At 46.3% G+C, this 17,084-nt stretch overlaps 1 protein-coding gene across 1 annotated transcript in view; it reads left to right on the forward strand.

The window, feature by feature from the left end:
- The first annotated feature begins 4,456 nt into the window (after nt 1-4,456).
- Srrm4 (serine/arginine repetitive matrix 4) overlaps nt 4,457-17,084 on the forward strand; it is a 154,620-nt gene continuing 141,992 nt past the window's right edge. Inside the window, exon 1 of the mRNA XM_003478301.5 lies at nt 4,457-5,012. Coding sequence (XP_003478349.3) covers nt 4,882-5,012 — 131 coding nt within the window. The 5' untranslated portion in view covers nt 4,457-4,881. The remainder of the gene's footprint in view (nt 5,013-17,084) is intronic.

The following is a 17,084-nucleotide window of genomic DNA, read 5'->3' on the forward strand; positions in this document are numbered from 1 at the left end:
TGTTCAAAGGCACAAAGACAGATTGGCCTCATTATCATATTTCCCATTATCTCAGTAATTATTTGACTCTTTCACTGTTCACTGGACTTTTGAAAATGGGTGCAGACTGTCAAGTTCTCTGAAATCCCTTGGTGATGGTAGATAATGATTAGCCTCATTGTACTCAGAGAAGTCCAGTACACAGAGAGATGAGAAGATTTACCCAAGGTAACACAGTAACATTAGGTTTGGAACTGCAACTGCTTCCAGAGGGAAGGTAGCTATTTTTCTGAGCTGAGCTGGAGCAGCTACCTCTTTGGATCACTAGAGGATGTTGTGAAGGTTAAACTTGATTGTCAACTTGATTGGCTTGACAGCTGCCTAGGGAATTAGTGGAGCAGACTTCTGGGTGTGGCTGGGTGGGTTATATAAGTGTGCCTTGAGTACTCCTGGCCCCTTGTCCCCTCTTTGCTGGCACTGTTCCCCTATTCTGCTTCTCAGCCACCATGATGTTTCTGCCTTGGAGCCAGTCAACCATGGCCTAAATCTCCTGAAACTGTAAGCTAAATTAAAACTCTCCTCCTTTTAAAGTGCAGATGTTGCATATTTTGTACCAGTGAAGGGAAAGCTGACCAATACAAATCTCTTTAGCTACTCCTCTAGTGTGCCTCGATTTGCAAACTCTAGAATTACATTTCCCTGGTTTCACCTCTGCATAATGAAAACAATACCCATCAGATGAAGAAACAACCTCTAGAAAAGAATGACAAACTGATTTTAGCTAGAATGCCAGCTCCAACCAATTAGTCATGCCTGTCTTAAAGAGTATTTTGAGAAGGATTCTCAGATGAATTAGTGATGCCTGCTATTGGCAGAGGACAGAAGATAAGGAGCAATTATGCCATGCGTTTATATTCATTAACCAGCATATTGATAGGTCTTAGCTTATGGGATGGGCTGGCTTTTACCTATAAAACTGAAAAGCAATACTCTGAGGGAATGAGACATGGAGAGATATGCTGTGATAAAGTGATGGAGGAATTGAGTTACATTAACAACACCAGAACTAAAGTCTAACTCACTGTGATAATACGGAAAAGAGACAAATGTTAGGCAACAAGGACCCAGAAGGTGAATTTTACTGTGAACCCCTCCAGGAAAGGGACTGTGTCTCCTTACCCAAGATTTTGCCTAGATCCAAGACCAGGGATCACTGAGTAACTGCTGGACTGACATGACCTGGCTTAAAATATTAACATGTGATGATTTTCACAGCGTCAGTCATAACAGCTGCCATTGTAAGCAGTCTCCAGTCTTTTAGGTGTTAGGGACTGGTTTTATGGAAAATAAATTTTCCAGTTTTTCCATGGACAGGTCAGGGATTGAGGGGTGCGGCAGTGGAGGGTGGAGGGTTTAGGAATGATTCGGAGGAGCTTGTAACCTAGATGCCTGGCATGGGCAGTTCACAGGGGAAGAGAAGATGGAGCTCAGGTGGTAATGGAGCCATGGGGAGCAGCTATAAATACAAATGATGCTCTGTTTGCATCCCCATCGCTTGCCTCTGCTGTGTGACCTGATTCCTAACAAGAGCCAGGACCTCTGATTTAAAAGTCATTCAATGAAGTAATGGACACTCTGGAAGTACTATTTTATTTAATCCTCCTAGAAACCACATTAAATATGCAATAATGTCCCACTATACAGGTGGGGAAACTGATCATTATTATCATTAACCCAGGATTATCTATCTAAAAGTGGCAGAGCTGGGTTTCATATCCTGGTTTTACTCCAACTCCAGACACTATGTTCCTAACTGCTCAAATAATAATTGGTATTCTTTAGGAAATGGTGTCTCTAGACACTGATCTGTAGCCTGCACATGTGTTAATTCTTCTAATCTTTGCAGCTTCTCCACATATATTTTTAAAATATTTATTTATTTTTTGTTTTGTCTTTTTGAGACAGGGCCTCACTATACAGTTCAGACTGGCCTTGAGCTCATTTTGTAGCAGGCTGGTCTTGAGCTTGCAATGATTCTCCAGCCTCCTGAGTGCTAGAATTACAGGCAGGCACCACCATTCCCAGCTTATACACATATACTTAATCTTTAGAGAATCTTCACATTGCTGATGAAGAAACTTAAGCATGAATAAGTGAAGTCATTTCTTCAAGATTACACAACTGAGAAATGGAAGGGCTGGAATTTGAACCCCAAAAGACTAATTCTTAATTCCTAAATTTAGTACAGGTAGTTCCCAACTCAGAAGCCTCAGACAGTGGAGGTGAACCTATGATGTGCATGCCACAGTAGGCTGTTTGTATCACTGGAAACTAAAAGGTTTGCCATCACTACTAACGTGATATGCCTCTAACTATATGGCTCCTTGGTATCTGATACATTCTGCATGCTTCTACCCTGGAATGCTTGCTATCCCAAAGATTCCCATCCCCTCCAAGGAGAAACAGAAACTATATTTTTTACAGACTTCCTTTGCTCTCCATCAAGTAATGATGAGCACGCTACTTAGCCATCCTGCACTTCAACTTCCTCACCTTTAATAGGATGTAAGAAGCCAGGTGTGGTGGTGCACAGCCTGCAGTCTCGGGCAACTTAAGGAGACTCAGTCTAAAAACAAGAGCAAAAGCAAACAATAGAATATCTCAGTGAGAAGGTCCAAATTTCAGTCCATAATACCACAAAAGGGGCGGGGTTGGTAAGAGCAGCTTTCTCTCCCACCTCACCTGCTGCTGTCAGATTCAAAAGAGGCAATGCTGTGCCCTTGGAAGCTCTGTCAACTTTCTAGAAATTAAGAACAGCAATGCAGTTGGGAGCTGTTGATTGATTTTAGGGAGGTGGAGCCTCCTACCCCTTCTCCCAGTGGTTCAGTTCATATTCCAAATATGAAGACTAAGGATAGTTTTAAATGTCCCAGGCTACCTAAGGAGGTGGCTCCTATCAGCATTTAAAGTTTTACTAACTTCAGGGTGGGAAACAGGGCTTAGGAGCAGTTAAGGATCGGTGTGGAGCGGGCAGCGAGAGCACAGGCTCTCCACTTCCTTCTGCTTGCAAGCATCCCAGCCCTAACCCCACCTCCTGGCAGCCGTGGCCTGCAGAAGCCAACGAAAACATCTCTAGCTGTTGACCAGATGGGGTCACTGCAGAGCGAGCAGCGCGTTCTGGCACTCGGAAGCTGCACACAACGAAAACACACAAACTAAACCTATTACACTTCCGGCTGATGCTGTTTTATTCCAGCGTTCTTACTCCTCTAACCCCCTCTTTCCCCCGCCCGCGACCCCCGCCACCGTTTACCTTCTGTTCCCTTTCAGACAAGTTCTGAAGTTTACTGGATGTCCTAGCCCATGGATCCCCAAGCTACCAGTGTCAGCAAGAACCATAGATTTATTCCCACTGAGACTGGGACCCGTGGCCCTGTGTTTGGAGGCCTATGAGGTTCTGAGAGGCCTCCTTCCTTTAGTTTGCAAACCCGAGGGTGGGAGGAAAAAGCAATTCTACTGATATTGAAATTCCCCAGGGGAGAGATGGCCTGAGGGGTCCCGCAAATGAAAATCCTAGGGAAAACAAAAGAAAACCTACCTAGACTCAGTCTGGAGTTCACTTGGGATCCTGAACTCCCCCTTGTTGAGATTAGGTTGACTGGAGGTTGGGGCTGAGGGAAGGGGGAAAAGGAAATAGAAAGGAGGAGAAAAGACCAAAAAGTTCTCCTGTAACCCCCTGATCTGGGCCCTCACCTCTCCTCAAGCACTGTCTTTTCCAAAACAGCCTCCTTTCCCGAGACAAGCTGTGTTAAGAAAAGTGGCTGTCGCCGAATCCCCTAGGAGTGGAAGGGGTGTGTGGGAAGGGTACTCTTGCTTTGGACGCGTTTGGCAGCAGGGACTTGGAGCAGGCTGGCTGAGAGGCACAAAAGAGACTCCCTTTCCAGCGCTGCAGGCACAGATGTAGCGCTGCGCGGGTGGAGGCGGGCTAGGCAGATGGCTAGAGGCCGAACCGGCGACGCATTGTCCACCAAGAGCACCTTCTGGGTGGTGAGGACCCCAGCCTCAAAGAACAGCGCAGGAGACCCCCTTTGAGGACTCCGGCGATCCCTTCCAGAAAGTGTGCGTTGGGGGGCAGTTTGGCCTGAGGCTAGAGGTCAAGTTTTTCACTCGCCCCATCCACAGACCCCAAGGGGCTGGGATGGAAGGGGCTGGAGCCCCGAGGGGAAGCCAGGAAGGGCTGGAGAAATGCCCAGGATGCTGGAGGAGGGAAGCAGAATTTCCTGCCGGTCCAGCTCAGGGTACTACGATTGCTTTTCCGAGGGGACAGCCTTGCAACTCCTTGGCCGCGGGGCCTTGGTGACAGGCGCAGGCCCCGCCCTGTCTCCTCCCAAGACCTGCGGGCTTTTGTTATGCAGATGGCGGCGGGAGGCTGAGCCCGGGGAGGAGGGCGGTGGGTGGGGAGGAGGAGAGGCAGCGGAGGGGGGAGGAAAGTGCAGCTCGCGCGACCAGCCTCCTCTTCCAACGTCACATTGTGCAGGAGACAAAACCCGGGCGCGCCGGAGCTCACACGCGCACGCACACACAGCAGACCAGGTCGCCTCTTCCCTCCTGGCGCTGCCGAGAAAGCCAGCCCTCCTTTCCCTTCCCGGGGCGCGGAGCAGCAAGCTTAGAGAGGAGCCCGCAGCCGACCCAGAAGGCGAAGAAAGCCGGCGGACAAGCCTCCTTTCTCTGCTGCCTGCCCAGACCGGAGCGCCCCATCCCCCGCCCGGAACTCCGTCTCTCCCACCCCACCCCTCTGGGCTTTGCGCGGACAGCGCCCTGAACCGGGTGTGCCCCCAGTTTGGAACCCGCGTTTCAGCACTTCGGACAGCACCCGGACGCCCCGGCCCCTTTGGGTTGGCTATGGCGAGCGTTCAGCAGGGCGAGAAGCAGCTTTTTGAGAAGTTCTGGCGAGGAACCTTCAAAGCGGTGGCCACTCCTCGTCCCGAGAGCATCATCGTTGCTAGTATCACGGCTCGCAAGCCGCTGCCAAGGTAATAACCTCGTTCTTAGCAGGGGAGACCCAGAAGGTTCCCCTTTCTGGCCTGTTTTCCAGAACCCTAAAGGGTGGGTGCAGGCAGCTGGGCCGGAGCGCCTGCTGTTTCTGTCACTACTTGTAATCCCCAGCTGGAACAGGGGAACTAATTGCTTGTGAGGAAAAAGCTCTGAGAAGTGTCAGAGATGCTTTGGAGGAGGAGGGGGCAGTGCTCAGCATGTACCCCATAGTTTGTATGCGAGAGGTTTTGCTTTCTTGGGATGGATGGTGCAGCTGGGGTACAACTTGACTGAAAAACTTTTCTTGGCATCACGTAGCTCAGAGGGCAGGGGGCAAAAGGATGAGGGATCTGAAATAGCTGGGATGATTTTTATACAAGAGAAGATGAGAACTGAACCAGCTCAGACAGTGTTTAGCGGTGGCAGCACATTTCTGTCCTCAGCTCAGAAACTAGCGAGCTCTGAGCATTTTGACAAAAAGCCCATATGCTGTTCCTTCAAATACACCCCAAACAGCACTTTTCTCCAAGCCTTTCTGGCTGCTGCTGGATTCTCTCCTCTCCAGCATCCAAAATCAGGACTGTACGCTCAAGAGTCAGGGAGGAGCCTTCCAAGATCATAAAGATGGTCTTGAAAGAGTTTCATTTGGGGTTTTCAAGAAGAATCTGGTTGCTTGGAACTCAGGAGTGAGAATGCATCCTTGGGTAGTGGTAAAAATAATGGCAGGGGGACGTAAAGGTAGAAAGGAAAGACAGAGTGTGGGATAGAAAGGAGACTGAGGGAAAACAAGCATTCTAAGAGAGAAAACCCAGTTCTTTTCATAAATTATTCAATTTAGAGGAGTTTGGGGAGGAGAGGAAGAAGGCTGTGCCCTCCTTCCAGGAAAATAAAAACCCAAAACCATATGAAAACTCATCATTTGCAACTGTTAGGTGAGTGATTCATAAAAGAAGCAGTAGATGGGGGGGGTGGCTTGGAGGATTTATTAACCTTGGCAGACTGAATTAAAGAATGGATTGGAATTATGCCTGGGGAAGTGCTGTGAGCAGAATGCTCGGTCTGCTCCAACAAAATCTGAACTTTCCAGTGGGTGTGAGGAGTCCTACCTGAAAAATCAGATCCATACTGGGGAACTTTTTCCCAGTATAATAGAAGCTCGTATAGTTTTTTAGAAAAATGGATGTCCCATGTTGGGAAAGGGGATGAACAGGAAGCACAGCAGACTAGTGGGGTGCAGCAGGCTACAAACAGCAGCTGATATTTGCGGAGGGGAAGGAGAGGGACCCCAGTATGTGCTAAATGGGGAAGGGGATCGGTAACATCAAGTGTCATTAAGAGCTGGTGCTGCTCTCAGGAGGTGGTTCTTTGTAGACAGTTTTGACGTCAGCACTTTTATCTTCCTGGTTGTCTGCATCCTCTCCACGTTTGGAATACACCTACCGTTGGCCAGGCAGGTGCTGCATTGACCAAAGAAAATGCCCTTGTAGGAGGGACTAGGGGAAATTTTTGTAGAGGCTGGAAATGTGGCATTTGGTCCAGGTTTCCATCTACGTTAGGGATTGAGAGGGAGAAAAGAAAATTCAGAAAAGTATGTATAATGTCTACTGTGCTGTGTAGTTTCATGGTCTGTCTTTCTCAGGTACCCTTTTTTGGGGGTCATAGTCTCAATTATATGAATTGTCTAACCTCATCCTTTCTGAAGCTTTTGACTATTTCTAGTTTAAACTGTCTGGGACATTTAATCTATCTGTGATACATACTACACACGCAGACACACTCTCCTGGTACCGTTTCACTATTGATGTCTTTTTAATACCCTGCGTGTCATTCCTCCCACAAACCCCTAAGGTAAAAGTCTGAGCTATAAAACCTCTGTTTATGTCATGCTAGAAAGATTCTGTTCAATACTTCTGTGACAGGCGTGCCCTCTCTGTAGGACAGATTTCAGATGTGTAGATGTTTCTCTAGGTTTGAGGTGAAGAATGAGCAGGGAATATTTATAGTCAAGTCCTCAGGAAAAAGGCTGGAATTGAGTTGACTTTAACAAACTGGTTATAAAACCTGAATCACTCCATTCTCACCCAATCCAGCCTCATCCAGTGACTGTCAATTTCTACTTCCTTTCCAATGTTCTATACATACTTAAGGGTAGAAACCTCATATTTCCAAAGAGGAGTCCATAGGAAAAAAAAGGACCAGGAGAGCCTCTGTAATTTCCTTCAGAGTCAAGCTGAGGATTTGGTCTCATCGGAAAGGTCTCTCAGCTCACAATCAGCAGACCAGGGCAAGTAACTGCAGGAAGGTGGGGGAGGAGGCCAGAGAACCACTAGCCAGTCCTGTTGGTTGCATTACTTAATATTTGTTTGTAGGTAAGCAAGGCTCCCTGGTTGAGCTTCCCTAGGATGTTTTAAGTCTCTCTCTGAGGATAATTTATCACTGGAATGGTAGTTGCAATTGGTTGATGTCACAGCAAGATGGGTACATCATACAACTGCATTCCAAACAAATCCCCCTCAACCCTCCCCTGTCTTCCTCTCCCCTCTGTGAGGCATACTTGATGAGGCAATACCTTTACAATGGATCAAATTCCAAGCAGATGTCTGACTCAAATGTCAGAACAGTGGAGCAAAGTAGGAGACAGTATATCATATCGATCGATCGGTTAAGGGCTGACTTTAGGGGAAGACAACCTGGAACTCAGCCGGTTTACCGAGCATCCTGAGCTTGTGGCTTTACCTCTCTGGTCAGCTTGAGAACAGAAGTAATAACATTTACTCCAGGAGACAGATGGTGCTGTGACAATTGAGTCCGTTCAAGCACTTTCTACCCTGGGAGGGTGGGGTGCCTGTTTAATAGACATAGTTCCTGTAACAAAGAAGAAGGTCCACAGCTCCTCTGGCATTGTGCTTTTTCTGTCTACCCCATTTCTCTTTCCAATAATGCTGACAGTGAACATTTCAGGATTTCAACTCCTGACAAGCTAGTACATTGAGATGGAATTGATGCATGGGGTAGATTGGAGGATGGAACTCCGGAAAAGTTAACTGCTTTCTCATCTAGTTAGGGGCAGGGGCACCATGAAGAGATGTCTGATTCTGAATTGATTGGCACAATATCCTGATGGACTGTTCTTTTGGTTTGTATAAGGAAGACCAGGTTTTGCCAGTCAAATAAAAGTGCCAACTCCTTGTGAAATCACAACTTTAATTTATGTTATCAAACCTACAGCGACTGTATAATTTATAACACATATGAAGAAGTCTTTATAAAAGAATTGTTTTAGGAATGATTTCAGGATGGAAAAAGCTAGCAGAGATTATCCCATGCAAATGGGCTGTGGGTTATCATAGCCAAACCTTACCCTGCATCAGCTGGATGAAAGCCAAACATGAATTATAAGATACCTGAAGTGTAGAGAGACCTCTTCTATCATCACCAAAGAAGAGTACTCATGCTGCTTGGTGTTAACTTAATTTCCTTTGTTAATTGCTTGGCTTAGAAAAGTTTGTACCTAAGAAGTTTGGCTCAGTAAAAACCTAGTGTTTGAAGCCAGCTCAAAGCATAATAATCATATCGACCAATACTTGTAGCTAGAGCCTTATTGAACATGTAAAAATCATTTGAAATTAGCATATGAATTGTTTACAGATACATGAGGGTTTTTAAAGGGTTAGAACAGTGACCCCCTTAAATGGAGTAAGCGTTCTCTTTACAATTCTTTTGGCAAGCTATTAATTTTCTTCGAAAATCTTTTCTATGCAGAATAGTCCAGAAGCAGACTTCAGCCCAGTCCTTGTCTCAAGGATCATAAATTCCAAGCACTGGAGATTTTACTGCACCACGGGAAAGATGGCCAAATTGTAAGGGAGAAAATAATGCCTTTGAACCATTTAATTTGAGACTCCCCTCAGTGCCAAGAGCTCAGTTAGTACATTTGTGCTGACTCTGTCCTGGGGAACAGAGTGAGGGACAGTTGGAAGGCACTTTTCCGACAGCCTGTGGTTAAGAGCCAATGTTCTGAGGGTCACAGACAGTGCTTGACCTGGAGACGAAGGACCACATTTTTCTGGAAGAGAGAGAGCCTTCTTGTCTGGGTCAAACCTTTCTCCATATCCGAAAGATAAAATCTGTTGAATGGGCTATAGGGGTCGACGAAGGGGTCATTTTGGTGTTCTGTGTTCCCCTCAGCAGACATGCTCTCATAGAGAACCAGGATGTAGGAGATGTTCGGTGGATGTTAGGTACATTGATTGAATGAATAAACAGGTCCAAAGCCAACAACAGATTAGCACTCTCTCAGCCCCTGTTGAGCGCTGACATATATGCAGAAGATTCTGATCAATGTAGCTGAACAACAAACATGCTACAAATAGATTCGCCTCTCCCTAGTGTCAGAATGAGGCTCCCTAGATAGAGACGTCTGTCCGACTCAGTGCATAGACATTAGCTGGTGTGGTAGTGGGGCAGGAGGTTGGAGTCAACACCACCTGAAAGGGCTTTCCAAACTGGTGAGTCTCTGCACCACCAAAAAGAGGACACAGCCCTAAAATCCTAACTCCCGCCATGAGGAAAGAAGCCTGGGTCGTGTGTCTTCTACACTTCAGGATTGCTGCAGCAGCAGTGCAATAAAATTTAAAAATATTCTTTCTTTCATAGCAGCTGCATTTACCTTCCTGGAAGGTAGAAGAATTCACGAGAGCTTAGCAAAACTGGAGCTCTCTAATACCTTTTCACCAAGACTTCCTCGGAGGTGTATTTCTATGATGAGGAAAACAGAATGGTGAAGAGAGCTTGGGCTCCCACAGCCAGCTCTGTTTAGCCTCAGATCCTCTGTCATTTCCTAGCAGGAGCAATTGTTTGTCACTTGAACTCTTTGGGCCTTAGTTTACCCATCTGTGAAATACTCTTCCCGTGGGGTTGTATTAAAGAATGAATGGATCATTGATATAAGACAGCACGATGTGGGCTGGGGATTTAGCTCAGCAGTTAACACCAAGCAGCACCTGCCTTGCAAGCAGGCGGTCGGTTTGATCCTTGGTACCGATAAAAAGTTAAAAAAAAAAAAAGACAAAACAAAAGACGGCCTGGTGCTTGGTATGGACCAAGACTTCCATAAAGTAGGTGCCCTTATTGCTGAATCACAGGCCACCCAGGGGTTGCACAGGGAGGGATGATCAGCGCCCTGCTGTCTGGGCTGTGGTGTTCACTTGTGATGCTCAAGCTGTTGCCTCTCAGCTTTTCCAATGCTTTGGTTTCATTTTTGAGTAATTTTGGAGGTTCCCAAATAGCCCTGGGCCTCTGCAGAGGCAGGAGTCCCATGGCAAACTAATACCAGTCTCACTGTTTGCAAGCGAAAACTGGGTATGATAATTTTGGCAAATGATCTTCTCAGTCTCAGTTCTCACGTCCATAAAATGACCTGACAGTGGCAACCTGGCTCAAGAGGTTCTGAGAGGACTGAGTGAGCTAATTCATGAATAGCACCATCTGACACACAGGCAGGGCTCCATCAAGGTCAGTTCTTGTTACTAATAATGGGCTAAGGTTTTAACTATTACTACGTTTCAGGTCTAGCCACGAGGAAAAGATGAATGAAATGTATCTCATTCCTTTGAAGGCTTTGGAGTTAGCAGCAAAGATAAACAAAATAGGTGCATTATGACATCAGTCTGAAGCACTACAGTTCCAGGAGAAATAAAGACAAGGAAATGCAGAAAAATAGCGAAGGGAGAGACCCTCAGTGAGGCAGGGAGTCCTTACTTATCCACAGTGTGACCTGTAAATGGGTATGATTTAATTATCTGACCTGTAAAATGGGTATGATTCTTCTCTTTCATCAATTTTAACTCCCAATGCAATGAATAAGCAGAGGGGCTTCCAAGATCATTTCTTTCCCCAGGAGAAAAAGCAGTTTAAAGCACCTGGGCGGAGGGGGCATTTTCTGCTAATGAAAGGGCATTTGAAGAGTAATAGCCCGTATAATATAAAATTTCTAACTTTCTTGTCATTGGCTCAGGGATGCAGTCTCTGGTGTGGGCCATCAGTATCTCCTCTTTCATGGTGTAGCTACAGCAAATCTGTAATTCAATCTCAATCCGTATTCTTGAGCAGCCATTGACGACAGGGGGATTGCACTTAGCCCACAAATGCCCAAGATAAAATTAACCGCAGGGGGATAATGAATGCAAGAAGTGGAAAAAGCTGCATTTACTTTAAAACATTAAGCTGTATTTTCATTCATTCACTCTCTACATTTCCATCAAGATATTGCTCAACATAGCAGCTAATAGTGGTCAGGCTGGCCCTGCTCTTGTGGAGGGAAAAGACAATGGAGAAACAAATAAATAAGTACCTAAGCACAAAAATAGCTGATGGCAATAAGAGCTTTAAAGAAGAATAAGTCAGGGGGAAGGAACTCAGGCTAAAGGAAGGGGCTGCTTTGATGGAGCGGTCAGGACCTGGGTAAAGTGAGGGAGCAAGCTGTGAGATAACTGGGGGGAATGTGTTTGAGGTGGAGGGAACAACAAATGCAAAGGTCCTGAGGTAGAAATGAGCTTGTTGTATTTGGGGACAGAAAGGAAGACAAGATAGCTAAAGCAATATGAATGAGAGAGGAGAGGCTAAAGGGGACTCCCAAGATGGGGGTGGCAAATAGGTCCTACCAGGTCTTGTAAGCTTGTTAAGGACTTCCCAGGCCCCTGGCTCCTAAGCTCCCAGGGGGCTCCTGTCCTCTTAGGCAGGGTCCCGGGTCTGATCTACTCCTCTAGAATCCTCCCTCCTGACTCCAGGACTGTCAGGAATGACTTTGAACAGCCGCAGCAGTAACTCAGCTGGGCTCCTCTAGGTGTTATGGACAAGCTTGAAATTTACAGTCTCTCTGATCACGATCCATCAGATTAGGAAGTTGAAGAAGATACTGTTTAGACTTCCAAATCGCAGTGGTAAATTTTGTTCCCATGGCAGCAGCGAGAGTTCGATCCACCCTTCCCGTCCACACACACACACACACACACACACACACACACACACACACGCGCAGACCTAGGCTCCCCTGTGTAAGCCCTGCGCTCCCTGGGAGCCCAGGTCTGTTCCTGCTGTCTTGTTCTCCGTGTGTCTCTTTCTCTCCCCCTCCACTTCCCATTTGAAATTTTGCTGAGGGAGATTCCATATACCACAGCCTGTGTGCGGAGCTCCGTGAAATCAAACATTGAATTAAGATGTCATCGAAACAAAGCCAAACCAAATACAGGAACAATGCTGAACCCTAAAACAGTTATTAAGCAATTCACATCTGCATGTGTCTGCTCAAAACAAATATTAAGATCCTCTGGACGCAAGTGATTCTCATGCAGAGACTCCCCCAGTTGCTGGGTTCCCAAGACTGAGATCCCGCTGACCGAAATCACTGAGCAGGAAAGCCGATGGATCACTGTTCCCTGGCTTCATTAAAAGTTAAGCTTAGGCAAGTGAGCTGGAATTTTATGAGGCAGTTATATTCCTGCAGGCAAACCAGAGCCGTGTGGGACTGGAATGTGTGTCTTCATGGTGTGTGTGCGCCCACCTGGGGGATGAGATGTGTGTGCCGTGCTCCATGATACAGTGTGTCCAGTCCTATGCCGACAGCTCTAGAGAGGCATCTTCAGGACCCTATTTTGCACCAGGCGAATAGAAATCACCTGTTCATGAATGTCTGAGTGTTAAAGAGTCAGAATCAGATGCAAACCCAGAGCTCTGAACCTATGTTATGGCAAAGTCCACCTTGCAAAAGAGGAAAAGCTGGGTCCAGCGAGGTGGGATGGGATTTAGTCAGGGTCACACAGCTTGAGAGTGATGAAGCCAGGCACTGAATTCAGGTGTGCTAGTTGCAAATGTGTTCTTTCCTATTGGCTGGAGTTCCTGTGACTGTGGTCTGCACTGTAAGGCTGTGGATGTTTTTGTTCTGTTTACTCATCCTGTTTTATATCCGGTCAGCTTAGGCACTTGCCATTGTCATAAGGCCATCTTCTACCACTCACAGTGACACTGCCATCCTCTATCCTCAGCCCCGCTGTATCCATTCTCCACAAAGACCAGAAGAACCTCTTTGAAAATCAAATCAGAGCCTATGAACCTTCCCCCTCCCCATCTAAAATCTTTCATTGCTTTCCTATGGTTGTTAGCATACCTGACTCCCTGATGAGGCCAGTACATTTCTTTATAGTCCTGTCCCTGCCACTTCCTTAAGATCATCTATAAAAATGTCCTTCTTCCTCCTCTCTGTCTTTCTTATCTTCCTTTTAGTTACTCAAACTTTGCATGTTCCTTCTTGCCACAGGACCTTTGCACATACTACCAGAAGAGCTCTCTCTCTTTCTCTCTCTCTCTCCCTCCCTCACTCCCTCTATCTCTCCCTTCCCCTGGTCCCTAACTTATACCCATTCTACTTTCAGATCTCAGCTGAAAAGCTGATTCTTTGGCGACTTCTTCCATAAGCCTGCATATTATGTCACACCCTTCATGAAAGATTTCCTTATTTCTCTGTTCTCAATATGTCTGTAACTTATACTGATTTGTGCCCTCAAGTCTTTCCTTATGGATTAAGCACCCAGAAGACAGGAACTGTGTCTGTATGCTCACTGTTACATTTCTTTCACCTGATACATGGTATGGGGTGGGGGAGGCAAACAGACGTTGGCTGAATACATGGAGAGTAGTGTGTCCACTTCAGCTAACCACTTTCACACCTAACAAGTGGAACCATCTGGAATTGCTACCATCATTTGGACACAATCACCTCCCAGAGTCCTGTGACTCAAAGTCTTGGTCTCCACTGTGATGCTATCGGGAGGCCGAGGAAAGTTTAAGAGATGAGGTTGGCTACGACGTCTTCCAGTCACCTGGGTGTGTCCCTGCAGGGCAGTGTGGCCCCGCCTCTTCCTTTTTACTTCCTGCCCATGCACTCCCATCATCCTCTGCTGTCACAGACCCAAAGCAATGGGCAACAGACCATGGACTAGAGCCACAAAATCGTGAGCCAAAATAAGGCTTTTCTCTTTAAAAGTTGACTAAGTATCTGCTATACTAATGTAAACCTCACTGGCACATTTCCCCATACTCAGACACAGCAATGTTATTTTCTTTGATCCATGGGAGAACCGTTTGAATTACTGAGGCTGGGAACTCTTTGTTCCATTCTTTGCACTATCTAGCACCTAGTATCATGGCTCATGGTTTGTTGGGTGAATAATCAGTGAAGATAATACAGCCATAAACAATTTATACAGATAAGGAAATTCAGAGAGTTATTGAATTACAGTAAGAAAACAGAGGCTAAGGGGACTTTAGAGATCTTCCAATTCCCTTATCTTGCATGTGGAAGTCTGAAGGGGGTGTTTTTTTGTCATGTGAATACTAAAATATTGAGCCAACAGACTGTGTCTCTAATTTATAAATAAATACATACTGGGGTTTCATTCTCAGATTTTCCAACTGAGAGAAATATGAGAGCCAAACACTATGGGCCCATTCATCTAACTCAGCTCCTCAATTTGCAGATGAGGGGGTGGAAATCCTCAAGGAGAAAGATGCTCGAGGTCTATCTCCTGAGTCAGCCTCGGCAAGCTCTGGGTTCAGCAAAGTGGCCCTTGCTGTACCTCATGGCTTGTGTTTGCACTTCTCTGTGGCAGGCAGGTGATCAGACACCTGCTCTGTCTTGCCGTCCCTTCCCCCACCGTGAGAGACGGCATCCTGCCCTGTAAGGGCCTTCCGTGGCATATGCTGCCCGAAGGCTGGGGTGGGGATCCTGAGATGGCCATCTGCCCCCGCCTGTGCCTGGCAGAGCAGGTGAACAGCTCTGGCTGTTTCTGGGATCGGATTTCAGGGCTTCTAGAAGATAAGGGGTTTTTGTTTGGCCAACTTCCCCACCCTGCTTCTCTTCCACTGACCAGGTGACAGGGATTCTGGAGCTCAGCCCACTTCCAGAGCAGAGGCTGGTATCTGAGCAGTAGTGCGGGGTGGGCTCAAGGCCATGTTTATCATGAGGACTGTCACTTGTCGCAGGAAGGATGAGACACCATCATCCCCATCTCACCTTCCCATGGTGGTCTGTCTGCAAACTGCTGTCATCTAACTGGTAAGAATGGTAGGACCATCAGGGATTCCTAAAGAACCTTAGGAGGAGACACCATGGATCTCATCCCAGGTAGACCAGATTGAGGGGAACTCGGTCCTAAACTTAAGCATGAAAACTGAGTCAGGGAACCTTTTTTTCCATCGGGAATGAAAAGTCCTGACTATATGTTTCTCTCAAAAGAAAGGACATCTTGGTTACTAGGCGCGTTGGGGTGGTCTTAAGCATATTCGAGTCCTACCTTCCCTGAGTCTTCCTTTGACAGAAGGAATCCAACCCAGAGTAGGGAGTCATTTGGCTGATGTCTCACACTTGATTCATACCACTGACAATGGGTTTATTTCAGAGTGGGTGCTAGGAAAGACAAACTAATATGATTGCTGTGTACTGGCAGCACCCACCCACACTCCAGAACACTGGGTGAGTGCTCCACCCTGGAGCGATGCTTGTTATGTTTCATTTTAATAAACCACTCAAAACCCTCAAAACCCCAGTGGTGGTTTGGACGTGAGACCTGGAGCCTGGGGTCTCAGAGCTCCCGACATAGGGACTGCTTGTTTACTGCACCCTCTCTGGTTCAGAGAGTGGTGTTGCCTTCTACTTCCTGGGCAGCCCTGGGCTTTACACAGTCCCCACACCTCCGGTCCTCTACCCTCTGGAAAGCATCAGCTCTCATCCTCCAACCAGTGCTACCTACATGCAAGGGGAGGGAGGCTGTGCAGTTAGAGGGATGCTTGATCTGTGACGAGTGCTCCACACACTGTGAACTACGTGACCTTGGCAAATCAGCCTGAGCTCAGTCTCCATCTGTGGGGACCTAAATCTTTAACAGGAATTGTTGATTCCTGTTAGGACTTGAATATTTGAAACAGTTGCCTTTGGTAATTTACATTCATGCTCAAAAGACAATCACTTTGATGGTGATGGTCACCTTGATGGAGCATAAGAAGACACTGAGATTATACCTTGATCGAATCCCTAACTTTAGAACCCATGGGCTCTATTCTCTAGTATGCATATGGAAAAAGTAAGCTTTAGGGGAAAGATGTTTGCCTGATGTAAATAGGAACCAAGATCTCTTCACCCTCAGAATTCAGTTCTCTGCCTCAGTGATCTCATGAATATTATTTTTACATTTTCTTCATCTATAAAAAGGATTAACAATAACTACTAATCAGTTCTACCTGCCCAACACTAATTACAGTGCCTTACTTGTACTCAACTCCCCTTGGAGTTATTTTGATACAATGATGATTCCCATTTTGTGGATCACAGAGGTAACTAATTTGCCTAAACTCACACAGCAAGGTAATATCAGAGCTACAATTTGAATCCTGTACCGGTAACTCTTAGTCTCATTGGGAATACCTGTTCTGCTATTCTCCCAACATAGGAAAGAGAGTCAGAGAAATCACAGCACCATACAGAAGCAAGGAAGCTCCTGATAAGTTCTCTGTGCCTGCCAGTAAGTGGCTCATCCCTCTTAGTGTCGCAGTGGTACAGGGCAAAGAACACGGTTCAGGATGGCTGTCTGCTGGCACTGTCCAGTGGTTCTATTTTGGGACTTGCCAGTTGGATGCTGTGCTACTGTAGTAGCCTCCCTAGAACAGGCATCCCTTCAAAAGACAAAGAACCAAGGAAACAAGTCTTGAGTGAGAAATTCGAGACTTGTGATTGCAACGTTTACCTCACGCTGAGCTGCACAGGTGCAGTCGTTATAAAATGATAGTCCTCTTCCATGTCCATAGCACTTTCATGTTTTTGGCAAAAATGGTCCTTAATCGACCCCTTCATCCATTTGTCATACATTTACTTGTGATCCTTTCCTGCTTCTACTGATTTATCCACCACTTACTCTTCCATCCATCCACCCACCCATCTATCCCTTGATCCATTGTCCCCTTTATCCATCTACTGATCAAGGAGCCACTAGTTAACTCATTCCCACATTCATAATTTCATC

This window comes from Cavia porcellus, unplaced genomic scaffold, assembly GCF_034190915.1.
Source record: "Cavia porcellus strain 051 isolate PalLab524CR breed Dunkin Hartley unplaced genomic scaffold, mCavPor4.1 scaffold_16, whole genome shotgun sequence".
Taxonomy (NCBI): domain Eukaryota; kingdom Metazoa; phylum Chordata; class Mammalia; order Rodentia; family Caviidae; genus Cavia; species Cavia porcellus.